At 38.0% G+C, this 17,031-nt stretch overlaps 1 protein-coding gene across 1 annotated transcript in view; it reads right to left on the reverse strand.

Annotated features, from left to right (window-relative positions):
- Window positions 1-17,031, reverse strand: part of LOC134677148 (uncharacterized) — a 99,939-nt gene that overhangs the window by 24,924 nt on the left and 57,984 nt on the right. The window contains exons 2-4 of the mRNA XM_063535606.1: window positions 15,036-15,107; window positions 6,545-6,698; window positions 5,683-5,824 (exon numbers count right to left, since the gene is read on the reverse strand). Of these exons, the coding sequence (XP_063391676.1) occupies window positions 5,683-5,824; window positions 6,545-6,698; window positions 15,036-15,105 (366 nt within the window). The 5' untranslated portion in view covers window positions 15,106-15,107. The remainder of the gene's footprint in view (window positions 1-5,682; window positions 5,825-6,544; window positions 6,699-15,035; window positions 15,108-17,031) is intronic.

Consider the following 17,031-nt stretch of genomic DNA (forward strand, 5'->3'; position numbering starts at 1 on the left):
TGTGTTCAGTGTGCGTCGAGCCTACATGCGCGCGCGCCTCGTGACAGCACAATGGCCGGTGTCAAGATGTCCGCTAATATACGCGTCTGTCAAACTGTCTACTAAATATAGAATTAGACAAGCCAATGCCTCTTTATTTTAACTTGACTGACTTATAGGTACAGTGGCATTCAAAAGTGCATGGACAAATGTCGACCGTAAAGCCTTAATATGTCCATGCACTTTTGAGCGCCAGTGTGCACTCTACGTATGTGTATCGTGTATCTGCTTAATGAATGGAATAATTCATTTATAAAGTGAGTACCTAATTTACTTTTGAAGCTGTGTGTACCTGAATATGGTAGACCTTATCTTATCTTATTGTTTTCGGGGGCCCTTGCGGATACACTTCGACCCATCGATCGATTCGATCTTTTGTGCAATTACCCCCTAGAGAAGATCTGTCAACTACTCAAGAGCTTTTCCCACCATATCCATGTGTGGGATGATGGAGCTCATGGGTAGCATTTTGAAGTCCTTTGGTTCCAGGTATCCTGCTTCAAAGTCCTTCAAATTTTGTTTGGCGAGGGCGAGACATTAACACATTAAGTGTTGTCAGAGTGTCCCATCTTGGCCAGAATTCCTTTGACCCCACAATGGCCGGTAAACACCCCCGTTATGATTTGTGTATAATAAAACAGCTTTTAAAAGATAAGAAACTTATATTGTTCGTTTCAACTAAAATTAAAATTACATGATGGTCAAATTGCTATGGGATGACAGAAGTTTTCCAAGTGTTGTCACATTCAAATTAAATGAATAATGTGGCCAGTTTGAGACCTACTTTTCTACAGGGTGATTCAGGAGACGTGAGCAGGACTAACACTGCGCATTTCGTAAATTATAAGCAACTGTTTCGTATCAGTATTAGTGAGGTTAACGTTAATTTTCTAGTCGTGTTAAAAAAAAAAAGTTATTAATTTATTTACGACATGCATGGTCACCCTACAATTAGAATACTAAACTACCGATATTCTGTGTCAAATTGAATGTCATCACGGTCTGGTTACTTTTAAAAACTCGTATCTCACTCAAGTTTGACAGTTTATTTTCTTCGTAATCATAATGCTGTCATTACGGTTAATGAGGTTTTATGTTTATTAATTAGGTCTTGTTGGGTGACCATTATTGTAGATAATTAAATTTGCCCTCGCCATAAAGTTAATAAATAGGAAAAAGTGTGGTTGTTTCACCTAAATACGACGGTGATCGATCAATTATCAGTTACTGAGTGTGCAGGATTAGTCCTGCTCACGTCTCATGAATCACCCTGTATACAAACTGTGTGTTAAAAATGAACTTATGTTTAATATTATTGAACATAGTTGGCCAGGGCAAAGTATACTCACAAGCATGTAGAAGCGTAAATTAAATACATTCAACTATAAGAATATAACAGAAAAATGTAAATCTTCTTTTACATTATAACAATAAAACATTAATTGCTAACTGCTCGTTTAGCTCTTAAAATAATTAATTACTTATGTCTAGCCCTACGACAGAGTCTGAGTCTTGGGATCGGATATTAAGCCACATAAACATAAGTAAAACAGCTTATACAAGACAAGCTTAAATGGGCAATGGACAGATTTTTTGAAGTGATCTAGTGTATATTTTATTATTCATCTTCACCTCTACAACTCTGACCCTACCATCAGGTCCAGGGATTATCTTAATGACTCTCGCCATAGGCCAGTTTAAAGGTTTAATATTATTGTCTGTTCTAACAATTACAAGGTCGCCGACTTTTAAATTGGGCTGAGCATGCTGCCATTTAGGGCGATTTTGAAGCTGTGTAAGGTAGTCCCTTGACCAGATCCGCCAGAAATCTTGTTTTATTTTTGTCAACATATTCCAAAACCTTAATCGATCAATACATTTATTCGACAAATCTATTTCAGGGTAGCTTGTCATAGATTTACCTATAAGAAAGTGTCCAGGCATCAAATATTCATAGCTTGAAATGTCAGAATTCAAAGGCAATAATGGCCTAGAATTTAAAATCGCCTCAATTTCAGTCATCACTGTATACAAGCCTTCAAATGTCAAAGCAATATTACCTACAATTCGTTTAAAATGGTGTTTAAAGCTCTTCACTCCAGCCTCCCATAAACCACCAAACTCTGGAGCATAACTTGGAATAAACTTAAATTGAATGTAGTTTGGTAGGCAATAGTTCTCCACAGCATCTATGTGAGACTGGGATGTGAATAGTTCATGAAGCCTTTTTAATTCGTTGGAAGCACCTTTAAAGGTCTTCGCATTGTCACAAAAAATCTTAGTAGGCATACCCCGCCTGGAAATGAATCTTTTGAGGCATGCCAAAAATGCCTCTGTAGTGAGGTCGCTGACCAACTCCAAATGTAGGGCCTTGGTCGCAAAACAAACAAAGACAGCAATGTATCCTTTGGTAATTATTGGGTTCCTAATCCGTGCTACTTTAACATTAAATGGGCCACAGAAGTCTACGCCAACTATATGAAAAGGCCTAACTGCATCTAACCTCTCCTTTGGCAACGAACCCATCAATTGTTGAGCAGCCTTGAATTTCATTTTAGCACAAGTAATGCATTTGGTTACAATATTTTTAACTTGACATATACCACTAATTATCCAGAACCTCTCTGAAAGTGAGCCTAGCACTGCCCTTGCCCCTGCATGCTTAAGTCGCAAATGCTCATTTTGAATGATTATAGTGGTCAAGTGACAGTGTTTGGGTAATATAGCAGGATGAATTTGACTATATGGAATGTCCTCTGCATTTTGTAACCTGCCTCCCACTCTCATAACATCATTTTTATCTAGAAAGGGATGCAAACTGGCTATGCCAGATTTTATAGGTAGACCATTTTTGAGTGCATTGACCTCTGAAGCAAAATACTTATTTTGAATGCATGATATCATAGCCGTTAGAGTATCATTGAGCTCTTTGTGCATAATAGAGCTTAATATTTTTTCATTATTATTCTGCATTCTGCAGTTATAGCAGAATCTCAAAATATATGCAACAACTCTTTGGAGTTTGTTAAAGTCAGACTACTTATTTATAACATCTAATATGCTGTTATGAGGGTCATCAGCAGGTTGAGTGATAATTATGTTCACACTTACATCACCACTGTGTATGTTAGAAATAGGAAGTTTAATTTCTGAAGGCACATGCTCATAATCAGCCCTGGACAAATCACTAGGTCCATGCCACCAAAGCTTGTTGACCATAAGCTTCTGTGGATCACACCCCCTAGAAAGAAGGTCTGCAGGGTTGTTAGATGTGGTGACATAGAGCCACTGAAAGTCCTTGGTTAGGGCTTGAATTTGTGAAATTCTATTTGCAACATATGTATTTGATTTGGCAGGGCCACTACTACCCTTGATCCATGCTAAGGTTATCTGGGAGTCACTGTGCAATAATACTTTCAAGTCAAATCTAGATTTTAAGATGTTATATACCCTATGTGCTAGTTTTGCTAGCAACAGCGCACTATTTAATTCCAGTTTAGGTATAGTAATATTTTTATTTAATGGTGATATTTTTGATTTCGAACAGAGTAGATTTGTGTCTACTGTTTCATCTGAATTTATAATTCTTAAATATACACAGCAGCCAAATGCCTTCATAGATGCATCTGCATATCCAATTAATTGGGCATAAAGTTTATTGGAAGTATTTACACATCTAGGTATAGCAAGAGTTCCCATGCCCTTCAGATTGTCTATAAAGGCATTCCACTTTCTAAGCTCTTCTTGGGGTAATATAGTGTCCCAATTTAAATTTTTAATTGACCATAGTCTTTGCATCAATAATTTAGCAACTACTATTATGGGACCTATCAAACCCAAAGGGTCAAACATCTGGCCAATATAACTCAACACCTTTATTTTAGTGTTAATCTCAGTCTCATCCGACGCAGGACATTTGAATGTAAGCTCATCATTAAGAACGTCGCATTTCAAACCTAAGGTTTTGACAATATTATTTTGATTTATGTCTAGCTTTTCTAAACATTTATGCTCACTGGGAATTCCATCAAGAACTTGTGGGAGGTTAGAACACCATTTGTGGAGTATATAAATCCCCCTTTTTTTAACATATTCTGTCATAAGCTGATCCTTCAGCTCAATCAATTGACCTTGTTCATCAGAACCTGTAATAACATCATCAACATAGGTGCTTTTGAACATTGCCTCAGCAGCCAATGGATATTTTTCCTTATACCTTTGACCTAACTCAATAAGGCACCTAGTCGCTAAATAATTTGAGGGCTTCAAACCATAGGTAACTGTCTGAAGCTGCAAACATTTAGTCATCCCATAGCAATTTGACCATCATGTAATTTTAATTTTAGTTGAAACGAACAATATAAGTTTCTTATCTTTTAAAAGCTGTTTTATTATACATACAGCTTTTGTGGTCCGGCTCGAAGGACCACAAAAGCTGTATGTATAATAAAACAGCTTTTAAAAGATAAGAAACTTATATTGTTCGTTTCAACTAAAATTAAAATTACATGATGGTCAAATTGCTATGGGATGACAGAAGTTTTCCAAGTGTTGTCACATTCAAATTAAATGAATAATGTGGCCAGTTTGAGACCTACTTTTCTATACAAACTGTGTGTTAAAAATGAACTTATGTTTAATATTATTGAACAATTTGGAGTTGTCTTTTGCTAAGTTTCCAAAGCTTTGTAGACCTTATTTGGTTGAATGAACTCCTAAATCCGTATCCTTACGCCTGCTCCTTAAATTATAGTATTTTTAACCGACTGCGTCTGAAGGACGGTAATGTTTTTCCCTTATTGAAGGGCGCTTAGGTTGCCAGTGGATATGGTGTTCCCTTCAGTCCCATCAAAGGGAAGTTTCGTTTATCTTGGTTATGTTAATTCTAATTTAAGATACGGCCTTAAATTTTGGGGAAGGTTCAAACCTTTACTACAGCTTTTTTCAGGAAAGTGTGTCTGTCGATCCATCTGTATTGTATATCTTTATTTAATTTTCTTCAATGAATCGGTGACATTACTAATATTACTATACTATGTTGTGAAGTACCTATATTTCTGTCTAAATACTTATGTAATGCGTAATTAGTATGTTGTACAAAATTGTATCCCACGTGTAATAAGGTACCTACGCTTATCATGGTCATGTTAGTTTTTATTTAAGATACGCCATCCTTCTTTGGGGAAATTTCAACACTATTTTTTCAGAAGAAAGTGTATGTAAGCTCTTTGTAATTGGCTTAGTTGGTTATTGAATATATAACTCACGTTATCCGTAGACATAGTGTTGCAGCCCTTTAGAGGCAGGGTGTACTGCAGGTCTCCCCGCGCTGCCACGTACTCCCGGAGGCAGGAGGAGTTGCTGCCCAGGCCTGCTGGGTACACTATGCCTTTGAAGGCCACTTACTCTGTTCTCAAGTCCCATCAGGATTTTACCTACCGGTTTCTTCTTGGTGTAATCTTAGAAACTGTCAGCCGTAAGAGTTTTCCAGATTATCTCACTATGCCACATTATAAATATGCATGTTAAAGGTACGCTTATCATGGTCATGTTAGATCTTATTTAAGATACGGCACTCTTCTTTGGGGAAATTTCAATACTATTTTTTCAGAAGAAAGTGTATGTAAGCTCTTTATAACTCACGTTATCCGTGGACATTGTGTTGCAGCCCTTCAGAGGCAGGGTGTACTGCAGGTCTCCCCGCGCTGCCACGTACTCCCGGAGGCAGGAGGAGTTGCTGCCCAGACCGGCTGGGTACACTATGCCGTTGAACGTGTCGTAGAGGCTGTGGAATGAAGTCAGAGTTAAAACAAGTGATAAAATACACTCACACCTTATCACCCACTCACACATCATTTTTAATTATCGTTATCTGAGTAGAGTCGGACCAAAAAAAGTCTGCAGCGGATTTGATAGCCCACGCAGTGCAAGTGTCATTTATACGTCACAATTTCATAGAAGTTTGACGTTTAAAATAACACTTTTACTGCGTGGGCTATCAAACCCGCTGCAGACTATTCTTGGTCTGACTCTACCCACAACACAAGCTTTCTTGAGCTTACCGCGGGACTTAGTTAATTTGTGTAAGAATGTCCCTATAATATTTATTATTTATAACGAAGATAAAGAGAGCCTTTGATACGTATTTAGGAAATTTTAACAAATAAAATAGACGACCAGTCTGGCCTAGTGGGTAGTGACCCTGCCTATGAAGCCGATGGTCCCGGGTTCGAATCCTGGTAAGGGCATTTATTTGTATTATGATACAGATATTTGTTCCTGAGTCATGGTTGTTTTCTATGTATTTAAGTATTTATATATTATATATATCGTTGTCTGAGTACCCACAACACAAGCCTTGAGCTTACCGTGGGGCTTAGTCAATTTGTGTAAAAATGTCCTATAATATTTATTTATTTATTTATTTATTTTAAAATAATAATTGTAATCGTTTAAAATGTAATTTCTTCTGAGAAACTCACATTGATTATTGAATTGAACCTACCTGTCTCCAAAAACAGAGTTAGGTGCCAGCGTGATGGTGACATGCATGCTGTCCCGCTCGCACGCGACGGCTAGCGTGTCTAAAGGAGCGAGAGAGCCGGGCCATGGCGTTGTGTCCTCGTCTGTCGCTTTCGCTATCGCTGTTGTCGATAGCTCTGAAAAAAAAGAAAATCATTTTTTTTGTCATCTTATGAACTCAATAAGTTGCATTATTCAGAAACTGTCAGATACCTCAGTATAGCTTGTGTCTTTCTATGTACCGTAAAATGGGGTGAGTGGGGACGAAATATAAGTTCAAACCTGGCTATAGTTAATTTTTATATGTGGCACATTGATTTATATACAAAAAAGTGTTCCGGATGTATGAATTTTAGTTTGTCAAATTTGTTGTATCATTTCATAAATTTAGAGAAAAAAAAAAGGAAATCCCAGCTCACCCCGTAGTTGGGCTGACGAGGGATTTCCTATTAAGGAGAGTTTTCAAAATTGTTGGATCGACACTTTAGGATTATGAACATTATAATAGCTTGATTTGTTATTTCTTCGAAATTTTCACATATGGCGGCTCCAAGGATTTTAGAACCATGGTATGCTACGAAAAGTCCTAAGCCTAGTTATTCGAATATAGAATTTACTTAGCAAGCAAAGAGAATAGATAGTATAGAGGGGACCTGTCATAGTAAATTTTGTAGTCACCGTAAAATTACTGCCATCTATTAAAACTCAAAATAAACACGTATACAATTATCAAAAAAAATGTGTATATATGGATAAATAATTTTATTATTATTTTTTTCATTTTTACCCATGTTCATTCCCTGATATGTAGGTACAGTCAAGGAATTTAAATTCCGACCCATTTCGTACTTTGTCACCAGTGACAACCGTATGAGGTCTCTAGCGGCTTTCATATTGATTGTCACTGTGACAAAGTACGAAATGGGTCGGAATTTAAATTCCTTGACTGTACCTATGTGTTAAAATTGTTAAATATCAAACGGGGTCGTCACGCCATCTAGCCGACCATAGGCCAAAGGTATGTGCGCCATCTATCCGAGAATGACTTTTTCTTGATTTCCGCGGCACGTTTTTTTCTTAGATTTTATTCATCTTATACGAAGTTATATATGTCTTTGGCAGTAGCCTGTAAAATAAAAACCAACTCGCCCCTCTGTCATCCCTCCTCACAACATATTACGGTACCTTTACATGCTTGACATGGATAAGTGCCTTTGTATACAAAGCTAGTAAACGCCCTAACGTTTTCTGTATGCTATCATCATCATCACTAAACGTCGGTTCTCGGTTCCGCCTCGCAGTAACAGTCTAACAGCGGGCTTTCTACCACAGTATAAAGATACTACACAGTATAGAAAATATAATACACTTCACTACAATTATAAAACAAATTCACCCCGCCGCGTCTGTCTGTATGTTCGCAAAAAAGTCAAAAATTACTGAACGGATTTTCATGCGGTTTTCACCTGTCAATAGAGTGATTCATGAGAAAAGCTTAAGGTTTTGTGTAACACGTGATAAGCCGCCGGGGCGGGTCACAAGTTAATTTTATAAAAAATGGTCAAGCCAAATGCGAGATGGATTCACGAACTATTGGTTCCATAAGTGGCACTGGTAGCCCAAGTGTCAAACTGACATATTGGCTAACATCAGCGTAACTTACTTTCTATACATCTCGCTCGCACTAAATACTAGCGAGATTTATAGAAAGTAAGTTAGGTACGTACGCTGGTGAATATGTCAAATTCTTGGGATTCGCTGTCAAGCGGACAGCATGCTCCCGTGAGCCCTGGCAAAATGCTGGGATACTGCGAGTAAGAAAAGGAGACGCTAGCGAATATGTCAGTGTTAAACTGGTGCTAATAGCAACACAGAGAGGGGCAACACGGCCAGCCTTCTGCGACCAAGCGATTATGATTTAGGTAAAAAATATTTGTATTGTTTTTAATTTAAGTATTTTATCCACCTGTGTATTTTACTATGTTTTCAAAAATAAAAAATCTATACTGTCTGTAATAATTATATTGTGATCCAAATGTTAAGCTAGCTATTAATATGTGATGCTTTCTGGGTCCGAGTCTCTAGGGTCTACATAATTATATGACATACAATTTGCCGTAATTTTAGGTTGAAAAAACCCGTTGGTTGACCTTAGAGCAAATAGTGTATAGAATTAGTCGAATCGGTAAGTAAATATTATTAATAATACATCTTGGATATCCCGGTCTTTTGATAGGCTTGCGTGGGGATATAGATCCAACACGTAGAGGCCCCTTGGAGAGCTTTAATGACATGTAGAACGCCTGGTGGAATATCTACCTATCTATCTAATACCTTTAAACGAGCAATTCTTGTTTATTTATTTATTTATTTATATGTATATATATTTTGGGGATCTCGGAAACGGCTCTAACGATTTCGATGAAATTTGCTATATGGGGGTTTTTGGGGGCGATAAATCGATCTAGCTAGGTCTTATCTCTGGGAAAACGCGCAGTTTTGAGGTTTTATATGTTTTCCGAGCAAAGCTCGGTCTCCCAGATATTATTATTATTATTTGTAAAATTGTAAATACTGTTGTGAATGTTCAAAATTACTATTAGTTGTTATGTTACTTATGTGTTCTGAGTTATAAATCATAGATTCATAACTCAGGAAATATTGTGATGAACACACAAAATAAATGACCTTATTGAGATGCGATATTTTGCCACTTATTTGGGCCGTATGCTTGTTTGCCACCGACGTAGTACAAAATAAGTCTAGGAAGCCGTTATTTACCAAATATGTGACGTCCCACGGGAAAAGGTACCTTAAGGCGGTTGGCGCTTACGCTATTATTAACGCCGCTCCAATATTATTGCGGCGCTATACGACGTAAGCGCCAGCCGCCATAAGGTACCTTTTGCCGTGGAACGTCACATATACAGTTCAACATATTTAATTACACAAACGGGTCTACCGCGATATAATTTCATTGCACGTTTTCAGCTGAAACGTCGTAATTTTAGGTAAAAACAGTGAAATTATATCGCGGTAGACCCGTTTGTGTAATTAAATATGTGTACAAAACGCGAGAGTTTAAAGTGTTATATACAGTTCAAACTGAACATTAAAAACGAATTTTCTACCTGCTTGTAAACAACTCTTTCCTTATAATACGAGTACACCGTTATAATTATGTTTATGTCGTTAACGTTAAAAATATAACGTTACGCAAACATAACATGTTATAGAAGTAGCGGTATTTGATGAGCGGACCGGTTTTTTTGCCATTTATATTTTTAGCCAGAAACGTTACAAAATCTGGAATGAAAGATGCCGAAATAGACTCCTGAGTCCTCGAACTACAGATATATATAGATGTACAATTTTTTTTCTATTGTAACATGTATTTATTTAGCAAAAATAATACAGTATAATAAGTAAGATCAAAAAGATTAAAAACTAAACATAAAGACTAAAATAAAAACTACATTATGTACAGTTAAATATGTATGCGTGCGTAGGTACCTGCAATCATATGATACACGACGAAGGCCGCAAAAATATCTGACACGATCTTATTTGTAGAGCCATAAGAGCGTGTCACATATTTTTGCGGCCTTCCAAGAGTAACATACTATTGCAGGTACCAGTCAGAAAAAGTCCAGTTGTTTTAGACATTAATGCTGCAGAATGTAGGTACCTACTTGATTCAGGAGCTTAAAGTTTTGATTGCACTCTTCTATTTTATATCGATTTTAAATTTTTTTAGGGTTCCGTACCTCAAAAGGAAAAAAACGGAACCCTTAGGCTACGTTCACACGGCGACTATTCGATTCGATATTTTCTCGCATACGGTTTAATCGTATACGGGACGTCTGTTCACACGGCGCATGATCCATTCGGTTTTTTCTCGTATACGGTATTCCCGTATACGTGACAGCCGCTCACACGGCGTCTATTCGATGCAATTTACCTGCCGCCACACCACCAGTCGTTGAGTGCACGCCGACATGGATCCCCGTATTCCAATTATTTTATATGTTTATTTTTTTGTTTATTTATTATTATTACCTGTTAAACAGACTCTGGCACAGTGGTCGTCACGTGTTGAAGATCTTGTGGTTGAATAAAACTGATGTCTTCTGAATATCACGTTGTTTTATTTTAGTAATCGACAATAAAAAAATCATGTAAAAACTTGTATAGGTAACATAAAATAAAATAGGGACAACACAAAATTGGGCAGCTAGTGGGTGAAAACCATATTTGCAAGAGATTTGCGCCCCGCGCGCGTCTCGTATACGAGAAACCAGTTTGTCCGTGTGAACGACTCAACGGAAACTTAAGCGCCACTGAGTATCACATTCGATAAAATCGTTTCGAGAATCTCGCATTCCCGGTGGCAAGACCCTACGGTATACGGTAAAAAATATCTCTCGAATACGAGATTTTCTCGTATAGACGCCGTGTGAACGATTTTCAGAGTTGCCATACAAATTTTGCTGCCACTACGATATTCGATAAAATCTCGTATACGGTATACGGGAAAAATGACGCCGTGTGAACGTAGCCTTATAGGATCACTCGTGCGTCTGTCTGTCTGTCCGACCATTCCCCCCCCTTTATCTCTGAAACTACAGGGCCTAACATTTAAAAAAAAAATACACAAAATAGTACTTTACCTATAGTTGGCAGGAAAACCTATTAGAAATGTGCAGTTAAGCGGGAATCGGACCGGTTAACCGGTTTTTTTACTGTCAAAGTGTGCACACGTTTTAATTAAATCTGAGCAAAATTCTTCAACATTTTTTTGAAAAAGCTCAAGTACAGTTTCGTCTTCAATCTATTCTACAGAAAATACAAATCACATATTTCAATAAAATTATTTGATATGTCCCTTTCAATACTAAAGACACTGATATGTGTTATAACCTCAAAAATAAAATACTTCACACTTTAGGGCGTTTCTTGCGTTAAACGCGTCTCAATAAGTATCGGCGCAGGCGCAGGGTCACTGACCCCCCGTCCGGTTGCGGGACCCGCCATTTGATTGTCTTTTTTCGACGACTGGCGGGTCTTTAAGGGGGAGGGGAAGGGGGTAACGATTTTGAGGTGCTTGAAAGATCTTTTAATAAACGGCTTTCATCAAAGTTATGATTATTGGCGAGTGCGACTGTAGATGTAGAGTAGTGTAGGGCATAACTTTGCTGCACAGGATGCAGTGACTCGCCCACCGAGGGTTCCGTACTTTTTAGTATTTGTTGTTATAGCGGCAACAGAAATACATCATCTGTGAAAATTTCAACTGTCTAGTTATCACGGTTCGTGAGATACAACCTGGTGACAGACGGACGGACGGACGGACGGACAGCGGAGTCTTAGTAATAGGGTCCCGTTTTACCCTTTGGGTACGGAACCCTAAAAAACGACACAAACAAAAAAATTACAATTTAAATTATAAGTATAAAGCATACAAATTAAAATTAAAACTATAAATTTAAAAACAAACCGCTCCTTGCCGTTCCCGATGCAATGGTGCCCATGATGCTTGCAGCATTTCCACGCTGGATTATCACGGACAGCCTATGCACAAGGAACGATTCGGAGCCCGGCCTTCCTCTTTCTGTCTTTTATTTTCTGAGGAATATGACATACAAGGTGGTATCTCCACAATCTACCGCATGCTAATGAAGTAATGACGTTTGTCAAGTTTAAAAAGCTGTTGATAATCAGTTGTCTCTATCTGTCATTTCGACATGTGTTTGTTAGAAAGAGACAAAATTTAACACACGTTTGCTATGTTTTAATCATAGTCTTTACTCCTATAAACATGCCAAAGGGCAGGACTAAATTTATTCTTTTTTTCAAACCTGTGACTACGCCTAGCCATGAAACATATCATTATAAGATGGCTGCGAGCTACGTTGCAACTATTGCTACTACATATTATGCGGTTAGTTTGCGGTGGTAATGATATTATAGCATTGTGACCACCCAAGGCGATGTTTCTGCATTCTTTATTACATAGTTTAATTTAATTTGTTTACTAATAATATATCCTCCTAAGTCCCCCTTGTCATTACCTATTGCAGTTTTGAATTCGGAATCTTCTCAAATTCTATTTCAATTCAAAATTCCATTTGGATTAAATCCTTTATAAAGGCCTCAGAGGAAATACCACAATATATATCTTGTATGTAAATAAATGATTTTAGAAGCTTAACATTAAACAGCTTTCCATCGGCTCTTGTATGTACACTGAGAAAATGAAATGGCTAGAAATAAATAAGTTTTTGCTGTTTAAAACCAAGTGAGTTGGCTCGGAGGAAGCCTGCAAAGTTCGTTGTTAAAATCAAAGAAGTCAACTAGGTTAACGTTAGTTGGTAAAATTATGCAATTAAATTTATTAAAAGTAAACAACACGCGTTTATATTGACTAAGACACTTATTTGAAAACAAATAGTAACTTGGTTAAAACAACCAACAACGAAGCCAAATTGGTACTTTGCTAGAGCTTATTTTTTTCCGCGTGTAGGTGGATTCCCTGCTGCGTGTTGCCGAAGGCAACCCGTAGCAGCAGAAAAAATATAATCCGAATAACGTTGGTGCTACAACGCAGCCTTGCGGAACCCCTTCGCGTCTCAAACGAGACAGACTGTTGACCGTTAAAGCCAACGGAACCTTTCAAGCCATCATGAAAGGATTTTACAGGTCTCAACAGCTTTGGGGGACCTCCTATTTTCTCTAGAGACTAGAGCCACATATAGTCCCTCTCCTGATCGTTCCGAAGGCCTTTACACTCATGATTCCGCCCTCTGCATGATCCTTCACACTCATGATTCCGCCCTCTGCATGATGCACAATGAACTTTGCATGACTCATGCAGAGGGCGGAATTGTTCATGGCAAAAATCAAACTTCCATAGAGTTGGAACGTTGAATTTTATCGACTTTTTCAGCTATCGATAAGTTCAGTCACCTTTTACATTTCTGACTTTTAACATTAACCTCTTTGATTATCTATAGCGGAAGCAGTTATAAAGTTGACCCAAAAATTTTTTATTAAGCTATGAGCTTCATCACATATGTTCCTTGAGTAATTCTAAGCATTTCAAGCCTGGGAGCCAATAAGAAATGTGTGTCTACTCGGATTTGTAATGGATTCAAACTTTCAACCCCTTTTTAACCCTGTTAGGGGATGAATTTTACAAAACGCTGAAATTACTTTTCCTGTCTTTTAATAATATCCCCAAATACAAAGATTCAAGTCCCGCGTTCGAAATTTTTTTTGATATCCATACAAACTTTCAACTCCTTTTTCACCACCTTAGGGGATGAATTTTCAAAAACGCTGAAATTAGTTTTCTTGTATTTTAATAATATATCGTTTTACGAAGTTTCAAATTCCTAGCTTAAAATAAAACTTGAACCCCATACAAACTTTCATCCCCTTTTTAACCCCCTTAGGGGTTGAATTTCTCAAAATCGCTTCTTATCTCTTGTACACTTTATAAATGTAATCTAGTGTGCAAATTTCAACTTTCTATCTTTTGTAGTTTCGGCTCCGCGTAGCAAAAATCTCCAACCAAATTTTTCACCTTTTTACGTTTTTCTTGTAAAATTACTATGAAATTGAAAAAACAAATATCAGCAATGAATTCTACGTCTTTGGTTTATACGAAAATGATACCAAACTTGCCCTAGTACCCACCAGGATCAGAGTAGATTTTTTTTAAAGATGACGGATGGCGGCCGTCTTTGTACCCCACCCTCCCCCCCACTTCACGCTAGAAATGCTTAGAATTACTCAAATATCAGATGTGATGAAGCTCATAGCTTAATAAAAATTTTTTGGGTCATGTATGGCAGCGTTACATAACTGACTCCAGTATCTAGTTGACTAGCTAGTTTTAATAATGCAGTACTAAGTAGTTTTTAAAATTATCGTTTTAGGTATATTGTCTTTTATTTAAATGTTATTGCGTAATTTTCATATGAAGTCTATTATTTATTGTTTATTTACCAATACCAACAAAATGATAATAGAAACAACATTAAAATAAAACTAAAATTTAACATATCTTAAATTAACTATAGGTAAAAAATGCTCCCCAGGTCACCTTCGTTTGTTATGGTGCCCAGGAGGCTGGCAGCGTTTCCTTTTTGGATGGCCAGGCTTATTCTCTGGCCGAGGTAGCTGCCAGCCCTCTGGTCACCTGTGGTGTCGATGAGACGCTGGGACATTTATTGTTTGCTTATGGATTTGAGGTTTAGTTTTGTTAATAAATAAATAAATAAAGATACGCTAGGTAAATATAATTTCAGTTTATCCGATAGTCGATAAAATTCAACGTTCCAACTCTATTGTCGTTTGATTTTTGCTATGAGCAATTCCGCCCTTCATGAGGCTTTGCGACTCTTGGGAGCATCTCGCAACAAATCGCTAAAGCCTGTAAAAATAACTATAGGATCTAATCATCATCTCACCTGTGGAAGTCGGGAGCTGTTTTGAGCGCGCGGTCGCTAGTAGCGCCAGGACTAGAAGTATACTCCACATGGCTCAGTCTGGAACAAAGAAAACCACATTATATTTCAAACTTGTAAATATTTATGGTAGGAATTGTCAATATTAGGTGTTAATTGTTAGCGTGGTGAAATAGGGATTTTTTGACGGAGTTCCGTGCGTTTACGCACGGTGTGTGGGAATAGGCGCTCCTTTCCCCCCTCCTGGCGAGAGAGGGGGAGGATAATCAGGGGGAGAATTTGGCCCTACCCCCTAACTAAACCCACTCCGGCGCTTTTCACCCTCTTTGCCGTTCGTGGTGAAATAGGCCCCTGGTATTAAGTGTCGGTAGCTTTTCGGTGATTGAATTTTTATAATTAGCATTTTATTGTATAAAAAAACTCAAAACAAACTATGCTTGATTTGGTTTTAAATCAATTGGTTTATTACCTCTAACTAGTTATGGTCGGATATGTAAGTATAAGTAGGTTATTGTTATATATAATGTAATAACATTGACAAAAAAACCAGTGAATTGCCAAATACACCATTACGTTTGCATAACAACTAACATTAATCAAACAAATAAAAGTGTTTGTGGTCACGACTTGTAAGGTACTTCCTATTGAAAGGCGGCAGGTGACAGTAACTAGGCCTGCTATCGGCTTACGACAACTTTATTGTATGAATGGATGGTAGATACTTAAGGGGCCCACTGATTAACAGTCCGCCGGACGGTATCGGCCTGTCAGTTAGAACAAAATTTTGACAGTTCCGAACAACTGTAGCCTGACAGGCCGATACCGTCCGGCGGACTGTTAATCATTGGGCCCCTTTATGGCGCAGCTGTAGTAAGCGTAACTAGGTAAAACTACTTTTACGGATTGAGTTTTCAAAACGTCCTGTTTGGCGCGCTGTGAACAAATCCCATACAAAAATAGATAACGCAAACGCGAACGCTCGTCACGATATTGTATGTACACTAAGTGTGGACTGAATGTAGATGTAGTGACAAAAATTGAGAAAGGTATGTTGAGATGGTTTGGACATGTAGAAAGAAAATAGAAAGAATGAGTGAAAGAAGGCTGACAAAGAGAGTGTATGAGGGAGAAGTGGAAATGGGAGTTGGAAGGGGTAAACCTCGGCGGACTTTCTCTGATCAGATCGGGGAAATCCTGAAGAAAGGCCAGGTCAAGAGCACCCTAAACCGGCGAGCGTGTATGAGGAATATTATGAATGTGAAGGAAGCGAAAGAGGTATGTCAGGATCGTAGCAAGTGGAAATCCGTGGTCTCTGCCTGCCCCTCCGGGAAATAGGCGTGATTATATGTATGTATGTACTAGGGGTTCAGTACCCATATCTACGTTTATTACTTTTATTAGCTTAAACGGGCTATACGTACTCGTAACAATTCCGCACATGTGTAAACAGTAAACACTAGTATTTACCGAATTTACGGAATCCAGGCCATCAAACATACAGACAGACGCGATCTACTTTTCTATTAGTTTAATTTTAATAAGGTTTGCTATTGGCAATAACTGCACAGGTGTTATTAAATGTGTCAATTATGAACCATACGGATGTAGTGCATAATTTTTTCCATCGTATTTATGTGTGGTGTAAAAATTAGGTACCAGTGGCGGCGCGTCCATAAAAGCCGATTCCCAATTTCCCACCGGCATGCCTATTTTTGGACGTTTGAGCAGAGTTGTAAAGGTAATATGTAAGCTAAATTAGCCCCGGCTTGCCTATGGATATGTTTGACGCGCCGCCACTGTTAGGTACCTAGGTACTTAATTGTTAGGGTTCCGTACCCAAAGGGTAAAACGGGACCCTATTACTAAGACTTCGCTGTCCGTCCGTCCGTCCGTCCGTCCGTCTGTCTGTCACCAGGCTGTATCTCACGAACCGTGATAGCTAGACAGTTGAAATTTTCACAGATGATGTATTTCTGTTGCCGCTATAACAACAAATACT

This window comes from Cydia fagiglandana, chromosome 25 (assembly GCF_963556715.1).
Source record: "Cydia fagiglandana chromosome 25, ilCydFagi1.1, whole genome shotgun sequence".
Classification (NCBI taxonomy): domain Eukaryota; kingdom Metazoa; phylum Arthropoda; class Insecta; order Lepidoptera; family Tortricidae; genus Cydia; species Cydia fagiglandana.